The sequence below is a fragment of the Eulemur rufifrons genome, chromosome 17 (genome assembly GCF_041146395.1).
Source record: "Eulemur rufifrons isolate Redbay chromosome 17, OSU_ERuf_1, whole genome shotgun sequence".
NCBI classification, from domain to species: domain Eukaryota; kingdom Metazoa; phylum Chordata; class Mammalia; order Primates; family Lemuridae; genus Eulemur; species Eulemur rufifrons.
The window spans coordinates 80,053,283-80,074,658 of NC_090999.1; the positions used below are offsets into that span (position 1 = coordinate 80,053,283).

General features: G+C 34.5%; 1 protein-coding gene across 1 annotated transcript in view; it reads left to right on the plus strand.

Annotated features, from left to right (window-relative positions):
* The window catches only part of YTHDC2 (YTH N6-methyladenosine RNA binding protein C2), a 70,175-nt gene that overhangs the window by 30,965 nt on the left and 17,834 nt on the right, over positions 1–21,376 (plus strand). Inside the window, exons 13-23 of the mRNA XM_069492252.1 lie at positions 5,774–5,952; positions 6,193–6,289; positions 6,370–6,457; positions 6,545–6,625; positions 8,638–8,720; positions 13,003–13,108; positions 14,919–15,038; positions 15,337–15,609; positions 17,433–17,559; positions 18,644–18,849; positions 19,188–19,383. Coding sequence (XP_069348353.1) covers positions 5,774–5,952; positions 6,193–6,289; positions 6,370–6,457; positions 6,545–6,625; positions 8,638–8,720; positions 13,003–13,108; positions 14,919–15,038; positions 15,337–15,609; positions 17,433–17,559; positions 18,644–18,849; positions 19,188–19,383 — 1,556 coding nt within the window. The remainder of the gene's footprint in view (positions 1–5,773; positions 5,953–6,192; positions 6,290–6,369; positions 6,458–6,544; positions 6,626–8,637; positions 8,721–13,002; positions 13,109–14,918; positions 15,039–15,336; positions 15,610–17,432; positions 17,560–18,643; positions 18,850–19,187; positions 19,384–21,376) is intronic.

Here is a 21,376-nt window from a genome sequence, read left to right on the forward strand (position 1 = left end):
AGCTTAGTCATATAAATCATGGAATGTAAAAATATATGCTATTTATTGTCTCTTATCCAGAGATTTTTTTTTGTAATTCTGAGGAATTTTTCCATTTGATTTTTTTAATATTTTTAATGAGAGCTACCATCTTATAATATTTACCTTATTTTTTATTTTATTTTGAAAAATCAGAAGAGAGATTCCTAATTAAATGTGGTAAATACAACACAAGTATTTATCTCTGCGTTTTTCTGAAACCTCACTAAAATGACAGTGAAGGAATATAAAAGGTCTAAACTGACAAAGTCAAAGAACTGATGGAAGATGTTAATACATTTTTGAATGAAAGATAGCCAATTGATACGTAACAATTGGCTTAACAGAACTAGGATAACTCGCAGTGCCAATGAGAAACAAACTCATTTTAGCTTTGGAACTCCTTAGAGGCTCATTCATCTACCTTTGAATGAAGCAGTGAAAGAAAGGGCTAAAAAAAAAAAAAAAAATTGCAGAATTTGTTGATATTCTTTGTGATGAACTCCAAATCTCCTTCTCCCCTGCCATCAGATGATATCCCTTCCCTACCTTGGCAGGAAAGGGGAGTTTATTAAAAAATTAGCCATAGAGGCTTTGAACTTGGGTAATCAGGCACAGTGGGTGAGTGGGAGTGTGGTATCAAACAACAAAAAGGCTTAAGTGAAAGTTTATAGACTGAAAATTGAGATACCATTCACTGACTTTCTCGCTGTCCACTGCCACCTTTTCCTATTTGAAGTTTATGTTCTTTGGCAGAAAACTGGAAAATTTTTTTCCTGGAAAAATAGACCAAGTCTAGAGAAAAGATTTAGAATTATAAGCGGTTTGGTGTTCCTTCAATGAAATGACTCTTTAGACCAGATAACTCACAATCCCTATCTGTGCACATTGGTTCTTTACTCTTAAAAATGAACAAACTGCCAAGGATGGGTCACCAGGAATTTGAGGGGGAAAAGTGCCAAGAAATCAAACAAATGAAACAAACTACAGTAGCAGCAAAAAACCCTAGAACTTGGATGAAACTAAGCATCAGTGACCAGAAGAAAACTTAAAAAAATAAAACTGTAATAGAAGCTATTGCAGTCATGAAACTAAAATAGTATGTTATAAAAAAGGAACAGAATATAAATCTTTGTTCAGATTTCATCTTCATAAGGCCTACCCAAATTTACCTGATCCGATATTAAATCTACTACCCTGCACTGTTCATCCTTATTAAGCTGCTCTACTTTTTCTTTTTTCTTTCATCTATAACCTCTACTATCCTCTGATATAGTATATAATTTACATATTTACTTTTTGCATTGGTTCATTATCTATCTCTTCTCTCCATTAGAATTTAGTAAACATCTTGTCTCCTTTGTTCAAGAACAATGCCTGGATATAGATGTTCAGTGAATATTTGTTGAATGAATAAACAAACAAGAAAGAACTCTTGTAAATTAAAAATATGATAACAGAAAAAAATTCAGAAAGGTTGCAAGTAAAGTTGAGAAAATTGCTTATAAAATAGGAAAGATAGGAGATGAAAAATCATAGAAAAATGATAAGAAAATTTGCTTCCTATGTACCCTTTATTAGGAAACTGTTAGAGAATGTGCTCCACATAAAAGAGGAAGTAAAAAAAAATGGAGAACAACATTGTAGATACAACTTAGGGGACAGGTGAAAGGAATGCTCAGGGTGCTGTTAACAGAGGAGTATTATGATAACACCTGTTATCATAGGCCTGTTTCCTTAACAACAGAGGGAGATCTCTAAGGGGGAAAAAAATTACCTGGCATTTTTGATTATATTAAAAAGTTTACAAATCTGTTGGACAATTTGGGAAAGATTAGTTACCAGTTCACAGAAAACTAAGCAAATAAAAATCAGACAGTAATTACTCTGGGAAAAGCAAAAAATGGTAGAAGAAAGGAGGTATAATCACTGTTCACTATTTGGCTAAGCAGTAAATGTTTACACAGTCAAAATAAAGGCCGAGTGAAGATTTAATGAACATTGTAGGAAACAGTATAGGTTGAAAGTTTGGGAAGTGGGGGTGGTGACCTCATTTTTCATTGGTTGGAGGTTCACACATAATGACTAAATTGTTAAACCAATAAATAGCAGATGATGTATGTTGCGTGGATATATGGCAGTAAATGCTAAAAGAAATGGCTAAAACAATTGGAAAAAGATCCTAGTTAGTGTGACTAGGGATTTTTGTTATAACTTCTATAAAACCATTTGTTTATTAACACTGTATATGTATTACTTTGATTTTTTTAAAAAAAGAAAAATCAGAAGGGCAATACTTTAAAAATCCTATGAAGTCCGGGCGTGGTGGCTCACACCTGTAATCCTAGCACTCTGGGAGGCTGAGACGGGTGGATCGCTCAGGGTCAGGAGTTCGAGACCAGCCTGAGCAAGAGCGAGACCCGTCTCTACTAAAAATAGAAAGAAATTATATGGACAACTAAAATATATATAGAAAAAATTAGCTGGGCATGGTGGCACATGCCTGTAGTCCCAGCTACTCGGGAGACTGAGGCAGTGGGATCGCTTAAGCCCAGGAGTTTGAGGTTGCTGTGAGCTAGGCTGACGCCATGGCACTCACGCTAGTCAGGGCAACAAAGCGAGACTCTGTCTCAAAAAAAAAAAAAAAAAAAAAAAAAAAAATCCTATGAAACTAATTATCTGTTAGATACTTAAGAGATTTTGGATACACTTAGATTATATATTTACATAAATTATGTAGATTTTAGATTAGATATTTAAACACAACTTTAAGTATTTAATGTATTTTAAAATATATGGTTTTCAACCTATAAGAGTCTCAAAAAGAAAAAAAATGGAGTTTGAAGTTAAAATGTTTTAGAACATCTATTATTCAAGAACATAAAAAACAATTTATTTGACCTGGGTTTTTATACTTAATTCTATATATGTAGTGTCAGACAGAAGAAATAAATGTTTGAAGTGTGAAATTAGTTGTGTCATTGAGTCTCAAAATTCTTGGTAGGTCCAGATGCTTTTTCTGATATAGTGGGTTTTGTCATCATTTCAGTAATAGCACCCAGAACTTGGCAATCCTTTTAGTGTTAACACTTTGAATGTTCAAGACATTCTTATGGTGTTAAGTAAATCTCAGTAGACACTATCATGACATTATCAATTATAAATTTCAAATATTTAAAATTAAGTATATTGTTTGCTAGGTTATTGATAATTGATATATAAAGTTTATAGCTTTAAATAGAGATACAGTGTCTTCTTCATTTACCTTCATTTAAGAAACAATAAACTTAAAATGTTTTAAAGTGGTCTTGAGGGCTGGGTGTGGTGGCTCATGCCTGTAATTCTAACACTTTGGGAGGCTGGAAGATCATTTGTGGCCAGGAGCTCAAGACCAACCTGGGCAACATAGTTAGACCATCTCTACCAAAAAAAAAAAAAAAAAAATTAGCCAGGTGTGGTGGCACGTGCCTCCTATTCTGGCTACTTGGCAGCCTACACCATGAGGATTGCTTGAGCTGGACAGTTTGAGGTTGCAGTGAACTATGATGACACTCTGGCCTGGATGACAGAGCAAGACCCTGTCTCAAAAAAAAAAAAAAAAAATTTAGATCTTGACATTCAAAATATCAAAATACAGCAATTATAAGGTTATATGAGGTTAATATTTTCCCTATTGAAAACAATCTTATGTTATTTTTCTGCTAAGCTCTTTTTAAAAAAGATTGGGCTGAACTGAACTTCCTAGAAATCCTATTAATTACTAGTGCTGGCAGTAGTTTATATTTTTACATACAAGATGAAGAAGCAAGGCAGTTATTTCAGTAATTTATGCTGATTCTGGCTTTTGGAAAATAGCATAATTAACCTATTTTTAGTATAGAATTACCTAATAGTCATGTTAAGCTGGTATCCAATGAGTTTTTTTTAATGTGGACTATTCATCAGAATGTTCTTTATAATAGTGAACAATTAGAAACAACCTATTTTGAAAATATAAATGATGACCAGAAGTTCATGGTTAACAGTTTTGTTGAGATATAATTCACATTCCATATAATTCACCCATTTAAATGCACAATTCAGTGATTTTTTGAATCAGGATACAGTGTCATCATAGTTCACTGCAACCTCAAACTGTCCAGCTTAAGCAATCCTCCTGGTGCAGGTTTCCAAGTAGCTAGGATTAGAGGCACGTGCCACCACACCCGGCTAATTTTTTTTAATTTTTTTGTGGAGATGGTGTTATGCAATCATCATCACCGTCAATTTTTGAATAGTTTCATCACCACAAAAGGAAACCAATACCCATTAACTGTCACTCCCTATTTTCCCCAAAGCTCCCAGTTCTAGGCCAACCACTAATCTACTTCCTGTTTCTATAGATTTGTCTATTCTGGACATCTTGTATAAATGTATTCATGTGGTATATGGTCTTTTGTGATTGGCTTCTTTCACTTTGCATAAAAGTTTCATCCATGTTGTGGCATTTGACAATGATATTTCCTTCTATGGATATGTCAGGTTTCAGTCTGAAACTGTTGGTTCTTAGAGCGCTCATGGCCAAAGAATGACCAGACACGTCAAAGTTAGGCAAGCATGAAAATGAGGTTTATTGAGGGAGAAAGATAGAATGATAGGGCAAGAGCAAGATACAGGTTTACAGAGCATGGTACATACGCCATGGATGATGACCGGACCCATTGTTGCAGCTGGGCAGGCCAAAGGGAGGGCAAAGAGAGAGAGCTTGGCTGTGGTCTGCATCTTATTTTACAGTGTCTGGGTAGGGACCTCCCTTGTGGTTCAGAGGTCACCATGGAACCACTTTGATTAGACAGTTGGGAGTCACATGACCTGAGCCTTAACTGCACATGTGGGTTCTAGGTCACTTTCAGGACTTTATGGTAACCATGTGGCTTGGCCCATGGGCTAGAGAGTCCTCTGCATTCTTTTTCAGCTGGCGTGCCAAGTTCTGATTGACAGATTCATAGAGTAGTCCCTCTTCCCCCAGGTATGGAGAATCAGGATTTGGCAGGACCAAGATAGGGGCAACAGCACCCATTGTCGTCCCTAGGAGACTGGGAATCCCTCACTATCTACCTAACAGATATACCACGGTTTGTTTATCCGTTGGTCAATTGATGAACATTTGGGTTGTTTCTACTTTTTGACTATTAGGAGTAATACTGGTGTGAACATTTGTGTACACATTTTTATGTGGATATAATTTTTCATTTCTCTTGTGTATACACCTAGGAGTGGAATTGCTGGGGTATATGGTAACTATATGTTTAACCTTTTGAAGCACTGCCACATTGTTTTCCAAAGTGATTTCACCATTTTATATTCCTACCAGCAGTGTAAGAGAGTTCTAATTTCTCCACACCCTCTCCAGCACTTGTTATTATCTGTCTTTTTGATTGTAGTCATCTAGTGAGTGTGAAGTGGTGTTTCACTGTGGTTTTGATTTGCATTTTCCTGATGACTAATGATGTTGAACATCTTTTCATGTGCTTATAGGCCATTTGTATATTTACATTGAACTGTCTTCAGATTGTGTTTTTCTAAAAGAATTCAGTACCAAATTTTATTTTGTGCTCCAAATAACCAAGACATGAATTATATTATAGCTAGGAAATAAAATGTCACTTAACTCCCTTTAGTGTACATTGGAAATTTGAAGAAGGACATAAATGGGAATCATTGGCCTTTAAGGGTGATTCTTTTGAATGGAAATTGACTTGGTCTTTTTTTTCAGTGCTGCACTGGAATTTGGAAATCTTGATGAAAGTTCTCTGGTTCAAACAAATGGGAGTGACCTCAGTGCTGAAGATAGAGAGCTCCTGAAAGCTTATCATCATAGTTTCGATGATGAAAAAGTAGACTTGGATTTAATCATGCATCTTCTGTACAATATCTGCCATAGTTGTGATGCTGGTAAATATCTAAAAGGACTGGAACAAAATATATACTTCGATTTCAAAATTAATATTTTGAGTGTACAAGTTTTTATATAATTGCATTGATAGTATTGTGTGAATGATCTTTTGTCATTTTGTAGGTATGATAGTTTACCAGTACTCAAAAACACATGGTAGTAGGTTCTTATAATGATTTCTGTTGATTGCCTGTGTTTTCACAATGAAATTTATTATTAAAAAGTCATTCTTCCCCAAGGTGCAGTATTAATTTTCCTACCTGGATATGATGAAATTGTTGGATTGAGGGATCGAATCCTGTTTGATGACAAGCGGTTTGCTGACAATACACATAGGTAAAAGCTAAAGCTTTATATTTATTGCTTAAAATAACTAATAGGTACTATACTACATCTTCTCTTTCAATTATCAACAGATACCAGGTTTTTATGCTTCATTCAAATATGCAAACATCTGATCAAAAGAAGGTATTAAAAAACCCACCTGCAGGTGTTCGAAAAATAGTAAGCTTCATAAAATCTTCTTTTTAAAATTTTTATTAGTCATTGATTCTGTTTTCATATTAACTTTAAAGTAATATCCTATTGCAGATCCTTTCCACCAATATTGCTGAAACCAGCATCACAGTCAATGATGTTGTCTTTGTTATTGATTCTGGTAAGGTGAAAGAGGTATGTATGGTTAAGTTGTATTTTTACTTAAATGAAGGTTAAGTTCCATTCCAAAAAATAGTTTTATAAAAAGAATTCACTTTAATGGAAAATTTCTGCTTATAGATTTACTTTTGCATAGTAAATGTTCATGTCACTAAAGTAAATATTCTACCTTAAATAATTCAGTATATAGAATCAATTTTGTTTTAACAAATGATATAAAAAATTTGGCTTCTGCTCACCAAATACTAGGAAGAATGTAAAGTGTTTGGCTAGTTATAGTGAAGATTTTGTCACACAATATGGGAATTAGATTGCATATTTTGTGTGTTTTTCTCCTACGCGTGGTCATGGACGTGTCCTTGACCATGAAGGACCATGTCCTTCTTGTTCATTGTTATAACTTTAGTACCTCACATGTAGTAGATGTTCAAAAGATATTTAGTTCAAGAAAACAGTGCTGAAAGAAAGCAAACAAATATATAAACCAGGGGTCAACAAACTATAGCCAGCAGCCAAACTGGACTCACCACCTACTTTTGTAAAAAAAAAAAAAAAAAAAAAAAAAAAAGTTTCATTAGAACGCAACCATATCTACTCTTTTACCTTTTGTCTGTGACTACTTTCACACTTACAGTGGCAGATTCCAGTAATTGCAACAGGGACCCTCTCAAATACTAAAATATTTTACTATTTGGCCCTTTATAAAATCAGTATGCCAACCCCTGATACTAAAAAAGGGCATCATTTATAATATTTCCTTTGAGTATTGGAATAGCTATCAATTTTCCATGCCCCTAACTTTTGGTAGATGCATTCACTGAAAGAATGAAAATGATAGAGGTTATTGATTTTTCAAGGGAAGAGATACTATTCATGTGTGGAAAGTAAATTTTATCTGTTCAGTGGATATAAATGATCATTTTTAATGTGAAAAAAATTAATTGCTTTATAATCTTTGAGTGCAATTTTAAGGAATATTTTATAGAAAATAAAATTTTATTATAAAATTTGGCCATATGCATTATAGTTGGGTACTATAAAGGTGGGATAAATTTTAATTTTTTATAATAGGACAGTAATGAGTATTATCACTAAAAATCTGAATAGTGAGCCAATTTAGATTTTATTGCCCTAAAATTACCTAAAGCAGATGAGGTGAGTTTTGAATATTTTGGAAATTAATTCCTTTAGGTGTTATTTATCAAGTATACCATGATTTAAACATGGGTAGTGTCAAAAGTTATTTTACATACAAAATTGACAAATATAACATTTTTAAAAAAACTAAGCAGCATATTTTCTAAAAATCTTATAATTAAACTATTATGAGGACATTTTATTTGTTCTATATTGTTATTTTATGAAGGGGAAAGCACAAGTCGCTGAACGATGGAAGTGTATATTCTAGTTAAGCATATATTTCCTTAAAATATTTCTGTAACAGTAAATTTACACTTTAGGTTCTTTGAGGAAGTATGGGGGTAGTGATTTTTTTTTTTTTTAACTTTCTCTGTAACATTCAGGATAGGCTAACTTGTTAGTAGCTCAGTAGGAGTTCAAGTGGAGGGGGTTAAAAATCTTCACTTTGGGATAAGATTAGCGATTGTTGTTATTCTTACTCCTCTAGGTCAGTTCCCTGAAAAGTATTTCAGAAACTGTCTTTCTCTATTCCCCACAATGATGTAAATCTGATAGAGAAATTATCTCAAGAGAATAGATCAGTTCTCTCCAATCTCTTGATGTGGCTGTCATTATCCAACTATAGCAGAGAGCAACAAATAGTTCAGCAAAGCACAGAATAGGAAAGTTTTATAGCTCTTTTGAGTTTAGTTTTTTCATTTTTTTTCCCTTAGAATATTTGTAACCTGAAAATCTGGATTTTTTAAAAAATCACTACTTTGTTCTAATTATTCTATCAAGAGGGGACTTTAAGTCAAACTTGTCATGTTAAAATATGTTGATAACATTGTTTGCTGTTTCCTTTTAAATACCTTTTATATTTTAACATAAAGATTTAAATATTACAGAAATCCTTTGATGCATTGAATTTTGTTACAATGTTAAAAATGGTGTGGATTTCCAAAGCTAGTGCCATACAGCGAAAAGGCAGGTAATGTATATTCAATGTACTTTCATTCAATTGCCTATAAAATGGAAACATTTTCATATGTATTATGTTTATTTTATGTCCAACTGTCTATAAAATGTTAGTTTTCACATTAGTTGTAATTTTTATATTATTTTTGCAAAGCAAAACGTTTTATTTTTTAAAAGTTGAATTTAGGTTATGTTAAAATTAAAAACTTTTGCCTAGTATAATCACATCCACAGATGTGAGGAGTTTGAAAAGTAAAAGCAAAAATTCTAAACATTTGCAATATGGGACAAAGGGCTAATTTTCTAATTATACAAGAAGAGCTCTTTAAAATCAAGTAAAGACTAGAAATCCAGTTAAAATGTATAAAGGGCATAAATAGGCAGTTTACTAAAATAAAGAATATGCATGTCCTATTAATACAATAATCTCACATGTAGCACCTCATATATACCAAAATAAATGCAGATTAAGGAGGTACTATTTTTTGCTTATCAAACTGGCATTTGTTGAAAATGCTTACACACAACATAATGGCAAAAACATGGGCCAATTGACTTTCATGTATTGTTGATGGGAGTGTACATTGATGTGATTTCTTCAGAGGGTAATTTGAAACTGTATCCAAATCTACCCTTTGTGGATTCCACTTACAATTTATCCGGTGTATACTTGCATGTGTGTGCTTAAAAATGTTCTTTACAGCATTGTTTGTAATAATGAAAAGTCTGGGAACAGTGTACTGTCCATCATTGTGAAGTGATTAAATAAATCATGTTAATAGCTGCACAGTGGCATTCTAGGTAGCTGTAAAAGGGCAAGATGTAGATCCATGTGTTCTTATGTGGGATGAGTTTTCAGGATATATGTATTTTTTAATATATTTTTTAAATTTTAGAATATATAAATTTTAGAATATACAAACATTTTGGTTACCTAAATTGCTTTTGTACCATTTGAGTCAAAGTTATAAGTATGTCCATCGCTCAGATAGTGTGCATTGTACCTGATAGGTGTGAATTTACCCATCCCCCCCCCCGCCCCCCTCTGACTTATTGGATTTCTGGTGAATGTTATTTCCATGCACATAAGTGTTAATCAGTTAGTTCCGGTTTAATGGTGAATACATGTAGTGTTTGTTTTTCCATTCTTGTGATACTTCACAAAGAAGAATGGTCTCTAGTTCCATCTAGGTTAATACAAGAGGTATTAGTTCACTCTACTTTTTTATGGCTGAGTAGTACTCCATGGTATACATATACCACGTTTTATTAATCCACTCATGTATTGGTGGGCACTTGGGTTGTTTCCACACCTTTGCAATTGTGAATTGTGCTGCTACAAACATTTGAGTACAGTGTCTTTTTTATAGAATGCCTTTTTTTCCTTTGGGTAAATACCCAGTACTGGGATTGCCGGATCAAAATGGTAGGTCTACTTTTAGTTCTTTGAGGTATCTCCATACTACTTTCCATAGAGGTTGTACTAGTTTGCAGTCTCATCAACAGTGTATGAATATTTGCATCTCTCCACATCCATGCCAGCATTTGTTAGGGTATATTGTTAATTAAATAAAGTAAGGTGTAGTACATGCATCTGGTAGTCTTGTGTTAAAAAGATTTTCATATGTTTATGTATTTAGACACACGTGCATTCAGAAGTCTGGAAGAACCATTAAAAAACAATTAATGGTTGTTGACTCTCAGAAGGAGGTTTTTGTAGGTTTTTGAAGGAAGGAGATTTTTATTTGTTTTGTATTTTGGTTTTTTATTATATGCTTGGGTTACTTTTTCATTTTTAAAAAGGTAAAATTAAAAAGTATAATTTTTCAGTAATTAATTTCTCTTGGCTTTTAACTGGCAAGAAAACATCAAAATGCTGACTTTAAAAGAATTTCTTACATACTGAAGACTCATAATGCATTATTTCTGTACTTTGTAACTTCACAGAATGCCCCTGAGGGCTTTGTTGTTACTGTGTCATTTGTTCTCTAATGACCAAGTGTGGCTTGATACATTGAGACGGACTTACATGCTGTTAATAGTATGTTATTAGACATAAAGTTCAGAAATTGTAGAAAGTTTCATTGTCATTTTTCAACAAATATTTATTGAAAGCCTTCACTGTACAAATGTTGTTATGGATACAGTAATGAGTAAACTATAGTCTGATGGGTAAAGTTGGAGGTGGGGAAAATGTTGCAGTCCATGTTGGAGTCCAGTAAATTCACCAATTTTAATACAAACATAAATATGAGCAAGAAAGAATAAACATCAAATTTATAGTGAAGCTTGGGTAGGAGAATGGTGAAATTATTGATGCTTTATGAAAAGTTTAGGAGGACAATGTCCCAAAGAAAGCAGTTTACAAATGCATAACTCATTTTAAGAAGGGATGAGAGGATGTTGAAGATGAAGCCCTCAGTGGCAGACCATGCACATAAATTTGTGATGATTAACAGCAGAAATAATAGCCAACAGTATGGACATCTCAGTTGGTTTGGCTTACACAATTCTGACTGAAAAATTAAAGTTAAGCAAACTTTCTACTTGATGGGTGCCAAAACTGTTATGCTCAGATCAGCTGCAGATAAGAGTAGAGCTTTCAATGGAAATTTTAAACAAGTGTGATCAAGATCCTGAAGCATTTGCTTTGAAGAATTGTAACAAGAGATGAAACGTGGCTTTACCAATATGATTCTGAAGACAAAGCACAATCAAAGCAATGGCTACCAAGAGGTGGAAGTGGTCCAGTCAAAGCAAAAGCTGGTCACAAGGCAGCTTTTGCTTATTGACTTTCTTCAGAGCCAAAGAACAATAACATCTGCTTATTATGAGAATATTTTGAGAAAGTTAGCCAAAGCTTTCACAGAAAAACACCCAGGAAAGCTTCACAAAAGACTTTTTTCCCACCCTGACAATGTTCCTGCTCATTTCTTTCATCAAACAAGGGCAATTTTGTAAGAGTTTCTGTGGGAAATCATTAGGCATCTGTCTTATAGTCATGATTTGGTTCCTTCTGACTTCTTTTTGTTTCCTAATCTTAAAAAAATCTTTAAAGAGCACCCATTTTTCTTCAGTTAATAATGTAAAAAAGACAGCATTGACATTGTTAAATTCCCAAGACCCTCAGTTTTTTAGGGGTGGACTAAATGGCTGGTATCATTGTTTACAAAAGTGTCTTGACTCTGATGGCCCTTATATTGAGAAATAAAGTTTATATATATATTTTTTTTATTTTTTAATTTCATTTCTCCTTGAACTTTTTGAAGTTCCCTCGTATTTGATGAAGGAAGGAGTGGTCCAATAATGTCAGCTTTTGTAGCTCTTATCACATTGTGTTACAGTTACGATTGCCTTTCTGGATTGTGAGCTCCATGAAGACAGAGATATTTCGACATCCCTGTTACTTAGCATATTCAGCCCTGCCATTAGCTGATACAGAAACTTTGAGTGATTTTAAGAGATTGCTTTTCTTCAAGGTATTTTTCTGCTACTTCCATAAAATTATACAAGTTTCTATGATAACGGGATAAATGACACTCCCTTTGAGTTGTGTAATGGACAATTTGTACAACTCTGATCACTGGTCTTAAACACAGTGCTTGAAATCAGCTCAGTGAAATTGATTGAATTTAAATTACCAAATATTTTTTCATGCTTTGTTTTTTACTTCCTTTCATATATATGTCTTTTCTTTCGTTTCTTTTTTCTTTTCTTTCTTTCTTTCTTTTTTTTTTTGTTGAGACAAGATCTTGCTCTGTCTCCTAGGCTAGAGTGCTTTGGCATTATCACAGCTCACTGCAACCTCAAATTCCTGGGCTCACCCGATGCCCCTGCCTCAGCCTCCCAAGTAGTTGGGACTATAGGAATATACCACCATTCCTAGCTAATTTTTCTATTTTTTGTAGAGATGGGGGTCTCACTCTTGGTGAGGCTGGTCTTGAACTACTGGCCTCAAGCAGTCCTCCCTCCTTGGCCTCCCAGAGTGTTAGAATTACAGGTGTGAGCCACCATGACCAGCCTATTATGTCTTTTGATTTTTACCATAACCCTAGAAGGTATATCAGGTAGGTGTCATTCATGAATCTCACTCTATATATGAAATAATTGAGTCTCACATAAGTGAAATGCCTTCCAAAAGAATTCGTAGAAGATACGTGACAGAATAAGGATTCAAACTCAAATGTCCTGATTCTGGTTCATTTTTCTGTCTCCTAAATCACATTACTTTTATAGTTTCTTTATTATAACCTTTATTCCTTGTTTAAGTCTTAATCTTATATTTTATTTTTAAGGGCAGGGCGATGTAGACCTGGAATTTGTTTCCGTCTGTTCAGTAGACTCCGATTCCAGAATATGTTGGAATTTCAGACTCCAGAACTTTTGAGAATGCCATTACAGGTAGAAACTTATTTAATTCTAAAAGGCTTTTTTGTAGATGAGAGAGGAGAGGGGCCATTTGAACTGCTATTGATTGGACTTTAAAACAATATTTTTTAAAACAAAATTATAAAATACATATTATAGAGGGTGGCTATGTATATAACGGAATAATATTTTCTATACAAGAAAATTTAATTCATAAACCTTCAACATTTTAAAGAATTATTTGAATACATTTAAATTATGATACAGTTTATATTTTTTAAGCAACATTTTAGGAGTCTCAGCTACATCGTGTTCACCTTTTAAATTCTCAATAGGATTAGAAAACAAATTATTTAAGGTCCAAAAGATAATATCAAAATCTCAATTTAAGATGCTGAGATTACCTTGGTAGTTTTGGAACTGAGTTCACTAAGATTTTGCTGGCCTTTATTAATTGTTTTTCTTTAAGTTTTCTAACTTTATGGAACAGCCATTGTAGCTTCTAGGGAAAACTATCACAAGTGCATTAATTTGATTCTTTGGTGTGTTGGGCTAGATGCTGGCTTCCAAACCTTTAAAGAGACACACGGTATCATATTTTTGACATCCACATACCTGAGACGATTTCCCACTTCCCAATGTCTATATGCTATTTCCTGTTTCCACTGGAATAAAATTCAGAATTCTTAACAAGAACCTGCCTTCGTCTCCAGTTTTATTTCTTATCATTTATCCTCTCTGCTCATACCAGTAGTTTTAGTTTCTCAAGCATATCTTGTTTTCTTCTACCTTGGGGCTTTCACATGTGCCTTTCCCTATCCTTAGATTCCTTCCCCTTATTTCTTTTATAATTACTCCTACTCAATCTTTATATCTTAGTTTAAGTGTCATTTCCTTAGGAAAACTATCATTAACTTCCCATGGCCTTCTTCTCCTGCCCTTTCCTGAACTTGGTTAAATCTTGTTTTCTTTAGCTCCCTGTATCCTTCTTAGCACCTACCACAATTGTTTTTTATTTTTTTTTTGAGACAGGGTCTCACTCTGTTGCCTGGGCTAGAGTGCCGTGACATCAGTCTATCTCACAGCAACCTCAAACTCCTGGGCTCAAGCAATCCTCCTGCCTCATCCTCCTGAGTAGCTGGGACTACAGACATGCGCCACCATGCCCGGCTAATTTTTTCTATATATTTTTAGTTGTCCAGATAATTTCTTTCTATTTTTTAGTAGAGACGGTGTCTCGCTCTTGCTCAGGCTGGTCTCGAATTCCTGACCTCAAGTGATCCTCCTGCCTTGGCCTCCCAGAGTGCTACAGGCGTGAGCCACCGCACCTGGCCAGCACTTACCACAATTGTAATTAAGTAGTTAATTATGTAATTAGTTGTTTAAGGTCTGTTTTCCATACTACAGTGTACACTCCACGAGAGCGGATACTTGTCCTCTTCTTTTTCTCCAACTTGCTGCATTGTGCCTTGCACCTAGGAAGCACTTAAATACTTGTTGAACAGATAAAAGATTCTAGAATGTAGTAAGTATAAAGGGGAAAAAAGATTTAGTTTTTGGACAGGGACTCTGATTGTTATGGATAAGAACTGTGTGAGGAGATGTTGACAATGGGGACACTGGTAATCTTGATGAGTTCAGTTGATGAGTTAAATTTCTGGCATCTAGGACAAGGTATAAGCTCATCTTTTAGAAAAAGACATTATACCTTCTACTGTTCATTCTAATCAGAGACTCTACTAGTCTGAGTCTGGGAACTGTAGTTCTCATGATTTCTTTAAATATAAAAATCAATATTATAATATTCTTAATTTTTCAAAATTATTTACTGTTTGGTTTATAGGAACTTTGTTTACATACCAAGCTGCTAGCCCCAGTTAATTGTCCCATCGCTGATTTCCTTATGAAAGCACCTGAACCTCCACCAGCTTTAATTGTAAGAAATGCTGTACAAATGCTTAAGGTTGGTGTCTTAATAGTTTTATTTTACCTGGCTTTTTTACTTGAAATTTAAACCAAATGAGAATATGTCTTAACTAATTTAGTACTTTTAACAAATTATCTTAAATGATCATGACTTTGAATAATATTTTTGTGGTAATTGTGGTAAAAGAGTAGGTATAGTTCCTTTTAGAAATATATTTTGGCAATAGCAAAAGAAAATATATATTCTTATTTCTTATGAGTTTTTAAAAAGTATGAGATTGGGTTAAACATATTTTTTGCTCATGTCAAATTCTGTTCTGTATCCTTTTATTTAGACAATAGATGCAATGGATGCATGGGAAGATCTGACTGAACTTGGGTATCATTTGGCTGACTTGCCAGTAGAACCACATCTTGGTAAAATGGTCCTGTGTGCTGTTGTTTTAAAGTGTCTGGACCCCATCCTTACAATCGCCTGCACGCTAGCGTATCGAGATCCTTTTGTACTACCTACTCAGGCCTCTCAAAAACGTGCAGCTATGCTTTGTAGGAAACGGTTCACTGCAGGAACTTTCAGTGACCATATGGCACTTCTGAGAGCATTCCAGGTACTATGTTGTTTTATTTCTGAAAATGCTGCTGATTAAACACATTTCTGGGGCAAGTGTAGCAATTTAAAAAATAATAAATTGATAATTCCATTAATTTTATTTCATTATGAAGTTATATTTTATTAATAGTCCCAAAAAATAACTTATTGCTGTTAATATCTTAAAATTATTAGAGTTTTTCTCTACTTTGTTTTTTTCCCCTCATTTTCTCTTTATGGTAGGAATAATGTGTATATGTGTGTATATATTTATTTATATTTATACTTGTATTTTTTTTAAATACCAAGTTTCTTATCTTTAGATCATGTTTTGGATAAGAAACACTCTAAAATTTTAGTTAAGAAACATTATCTATTAGAGTGTATAGAACAAAGCTTGGAAGAAAAGTAATTTGAATTTAATATCTATTTATTGATTTCTTTTCTAGAGTACATTTTTTTCTTGTGTGCTCAAGACACTATCCTAAGAACTTAATTTATTTTTTATTTTTTTTGAGAGAGAGTCTCACTCTGTTGCCTGGGCTAGAGTGCTGTGGCGTTAGCCTAGCTCACAGCAACCTCAAACTCCTGGGCTCAGGTAATCCTTCTGCCTCAGCCTCCCAAGTAGCTGGGATTACGGGCATGTGCCACCATGCCCGGCTAACTTGTTTCTATATATTTTTAGTTGTTCAGCTAATTTCTTTCTATTTTTAGTAGGGCCGGGGTCTCACTCTTGCTCAGGCTGGTCTTGAACTCCTGAGCTGAAACGATCCATCCGCCTCGGCCTCCCAGTGTGCTAGGATCACAGGTGTGAGCCACCGCGCCTGGCCCTAAGAACTTAATTTAATAAAGCAAAATGCAAAAATCACTTAAGACCTTTTTAGATAATAGTAGTGAGAAATTGAAGAAACAGATAAATGGGAAAGAAATGATAAGGAAAGTGGGACTTTCTGAGGAAGAGAAATGAGATGTAATTTAGAAATTCAGATATGTGGGAAAGAATATGTTATTTCTTACAAAGGTAGACATAATTATCCTTAAATTCTCTTGAATATAGGCTGTGCTTATACATTTTTTAAAAATCTAACTTTGTTTATGTAGAAAGTATTCTTTCAGGTATATAGGAATTTTTTGAGACATACATAATTTTTAAAAATAATTGCAAGCCCTTTTGTATTACTGAATAATGGATGATTCATTGTTCTTAATTGGCTGTATTAGATACCATATATTACAGTAGATTAGTTGAGTGATAGGTAATGAGAGGGAGATTTGGAGTAAATTTCTATCTGTTTTTTGCTTTTTTCCTAGCTCTTTCAAAAGCAGAGAGGGTAAATTACTGCTCTGGTCTTTCAGTTATATTCCAAAGAGAACCCATTTTCAAATGGGAGCTTTTTTTATACTGCATATAGGTGGTTTCTAGAGATCCTACTTTTCGTTCTCAGACAGATTACAAAGTTGATATAGAGATTATTTTTGGAGGCCTAGAGTGGCAGGAATCTTAGGTACAATTGTGTTATGATAGCTTAATTGAAAACTTTCTACACTTTTGTGGAATAAACTTAGCAGGTACATCTGAGAAGGTAAATATTTTTATATAGCTGGTCATTTAGGTTACTTGACAGTTCTCGTTGGGATTTTGTAAATTCAATGTCTTTCATAGAATTTGAGTATAAATTAACAAATTATAAATTTTTTGATTATAAAATATTAGATTTTATGGAACAATTAGAATAAGAAGACTTGAGCTTGAGTAATTAGTGTAGTGTTTTCAGTTACTGCCTAAGAAGTGATATATATATATATATTAATATCTAGTTATGTAATTATTTTTTTTTATAGGCATGGCAGAAAGCACGAAGTGATGGGTGGGAGCGAGCCTTTTGTGAAAAGAATTTTCTTTCACAAGCTACCATGGAAATAATCATAGGCATGAGAACACAGTTGCTTGGTCAACTTAGAGCATCAGGTAAAGTTTTCCACCAGAGAACCTGTTTAAGCCATTGAGAATGCCCTGCCCATACCTCATAGTATTTCTTGTGTTAACTGATGCCATCTCCTATTATTTTTATGACATTATCATGTTGTATATCTTATATTCATGAACTGATTTGAAGACTTCTTCACGACCTCAACTTTTGTTTATTGATGAAAAAAATGATATTGCAGAAGCTGCAGTTAAGAATTATATAAACAGAATTTTTTTTATACCCTTTCAATACTGTTGGCAGTAGGCAGTTTATATTTTTTGCAAAGATCATTTTAGGTCTTATGGTTACTATATTTTCTTTTATCACTACTAATGAGCAATTATTTAGTTCTATGACATAGAACGTTAAATACATTGATATGAATGTTGGTCTTTATATTTCTGGGACGATAAAACAAGTGGTAATCACTTGAAGGCACTGATTCTTTTTTTTTTTTTTTTTTTTTTTTTTTTTTTTTGTGAAGAGGATGCCAGTGTTGCCATTTCCTTTTAGAATTGCTTCTTTGAATTCTTTTTTTGAGTAAGCATGGTACATTGAAGTGATAAAAGAAAAGTACCAGAGTCTGGATCCATGGATTAGCTGAAGTGCCAAAGTAATATAAGGAATGAACCAGAGGATTTAAAAATTGCCTTAAATTTGGGAAATATGAAATTTGAGCAAGAATTACTATATGTTTACTTGATTTCACCTCCATAATTAGTGTCTGTTGTAACAAAAATATTAATACCAGTCAGAAGAATGGTTTGAGTTTCCAGCTGTGAACTTAGTATGTTTCTGGCAGCTGCTTATGAAGTACTTTACTGCAAGAATGTATGTTTTTAAGAATTCCGTGAACTCCCAATAAATCTTGTACTTACTCTAGCCTGAGCAGATCTACACTTTCTTAGAACATTGGTTCTATACTTTAAACAACTTTCCAGAGGAGAGTCTATTAATTATTATGGAATTTAAATGTCATTAAACTTACGTGAGTTATACAATTTTCTTTGTAAAATATACAAAAATTTAAAAGTACCTTTTGCACAATAGAAAAAGTTGGTGTGGTCTTTTCCTCCTTTCTAGGTTTTGTTAGAGCACGAGGTGGTGGTGACATTCGAGATGTTAACACAAACTCTGAGAACTGGGCTGTTGTTAAAGCTGCATTGGTGGCAGGCATGTATCCTAATTTAGTCCACGTGGACAGAGAAAATGTAGTATTGACAGGGCCAAAGGAGAAAAAAGTGCGATTTCATCCCACTTCAGTTCTCAGTCAGCCTCAATATAAAAAGGTAAAACATTTTTAATGTTTTTAGTCCTTGAGGAGAAACTGATTGAGCTAGTTGAAAATCAATAAAAAATGTTCCAAGTACCTACCTGCTTTAAGGAATTAATTAGTTATATACATATAATTAAACATTGGAACAAAACTTTGAATCTTAGAAGAGATAACGTGTTGAGAAATGAAGACTTTTATACAAAATACATCAGCATTGACTTGCTTTAATTTTTGCTTGGATACTAATATACATCATCAGTTGCATCGAGGAACTTTTTATACCTTCAAAGTATTCCTAGTAAATTAGGTGATAATTATAATTAACAGTTTTTTGATTTATTCTCTTAATAGATTCCTCCAGCCAATGGTCAAGCTGCAGCAATTCAGGCATTGCCCACAGATTGGCTCATTTATGATGAAATGACCAGAGCTCATAGAATAGCTAATATCAGATGTTGTTCAGCAGTGACACCTGTCACTGTGTTGGTATTCTGTGGACCAGCTAGGTTGGCAAGTAATGCTCTTCAGGAACCTTCGTCCTTTAGAGGTAAATGTGTTACGAAGGAAATAAAAATATGTTTGAAATAAGTTTTTGTGCTAAACCACATTGTGAAATTACAAAAATTTATGTAATTGTAGCTCCCTTTTGATATATTAGGTTATTATGTATGAAATGTCCAATTTCCTTAAGTACTAAGTTTAACAGTTGATATCTCTGACTTGACCCTTCTTTGTTTTTTATTATGAAGGTACATCCTTGGTCTTTCAAACGCATGTTTTGGCTTGTGATTATCTTTCAAATTTTTGGCCGGGCATGGTGGCTCACGCCTGTAATCCTAGCACTCTGGGAGGCCAAGGCGGGTGGATCGCTCGAGGTCAGGAGTTCGAGACCAGCCTGAGCAAGAGCGAGACCCCGTCTCTACTAAAAATAGAAAGAAATTATCTGGCCAACTAAAATATATATAGAAAAAAAAAAAAATTAGCCAGGCATGGTGGTGCATGCCTGTAGTCCCAGCTACTCGGGAGGCTGAGGCAGGAAGATCGCTTAAGCCCAGGAGTTTGAGGTTGCTGTGAGCTAGGCTGACGCCACGGCACTCACTCTAGCCAGGGCAACAAAGCAACACTGTCTCAAAAAAAAAAAAAAAAGAAAATATCTTTCAAATTTTTTTTAGAGCAATTTTTTATGAAACCATGGATAAGTCAAAAATCCGTGTTATTTTCGAATATGAGTTCTGCTGTGGAACCAGTGCAGCGCAGATAGCTCCAAACATCAGCAAAGCGTTAGGAAGGATGTGACTAATGAACACAGTACGTCATTGATGGTTTGAGAAGTTCCATTCTGGTGATTTTAATATTGAAAATAAGCCACTTGGGTGACCTGAGACCAAGGTGGATAATGATAAGCTAAAAGCTGTGGTGGAGGCGAATCCATCTCAACCTACACCTGAATTAGCAGCAAGGTCTGACGTTACTATTGCAACAATATTAGACCATTTGAAACAAACTGACAAAGTAAAGAAGCTGGATAGATGGGTTCCGCATGAGTTAAACAAACGCCAAAAGAGAAATCATCTCGAAGCTTGCCTTTCTTTGCTGTCATGACATAAAGGCGAACTATTTCTACACCTATTGTTCTGAGTGATGAAAAACAGATTCTTTTTGACAATTGCAAGTGTTTGGCATAATTGTTGGATAAAGGTGAGGTGGTGAAACACAGTCCAAAATTGAATATTCATCAAAAAAAGCTAATGATGTCTGGTGGTCCAGTGCTGGTATTATCCACTACAGCTTCATGAAACCTGATCAGTCGATTACAATGGATGTCTTCTGCAACCATTTGGACAAAATGATGAGGATGCTTGCGATTAAGTAGCTGAGATTGGTCAACAGAGACAATCCAATCCTCTTGTAAGACAATGCTTGACCACATGTCTCACAAACAATGCTGCTCAAACTATAGAGGCTGGACTTGGAAACTCTGTCATCCACTGTATTCACCAGACTTTGCATCAACTGACTACCACTTCTTCCAGGCTTTGGACTACTTCTTATAAGGAAAAATACTCAATTCTCAACAAGCTATGAAAAATGCCTTTGGTGATTTCATCGCCACTTGCTCTCCTGGCATAAACAAGCTACAGTAAGATGGCAAAACTGGCCGGGCGTGGTGGCTCATGCCTGTAATCCTAGCACTCTGGGAGGCCAAGGTGGGTGGATTGTTTGAGCTCAGGAGTTCGAGACCAGCCTGAGCAAGAGCGAGACCCCGTCTCTACTAAAAATACAAAGAAATTATATGGACAGCTAAAAATATGTATAGAAAAAATTAGCCGGACATGGCAACGCTTGCCTGTAGTCCCAGCTACTCAGGAGGCTGAGGCAGGAGGATCGCTTGAGCCCAGGAGTTTGAGGTTGCTGTGAGCTAGGCTGATGCCACGGCACTCTAGCCCGGGCAACAGAGTGAGACTCTGTCTCAAAAAAAAAAAAAGGCAAAACTGTGTCAATAGTTTAGGCACATACTTTGATTAATTGTACTGCTGGTT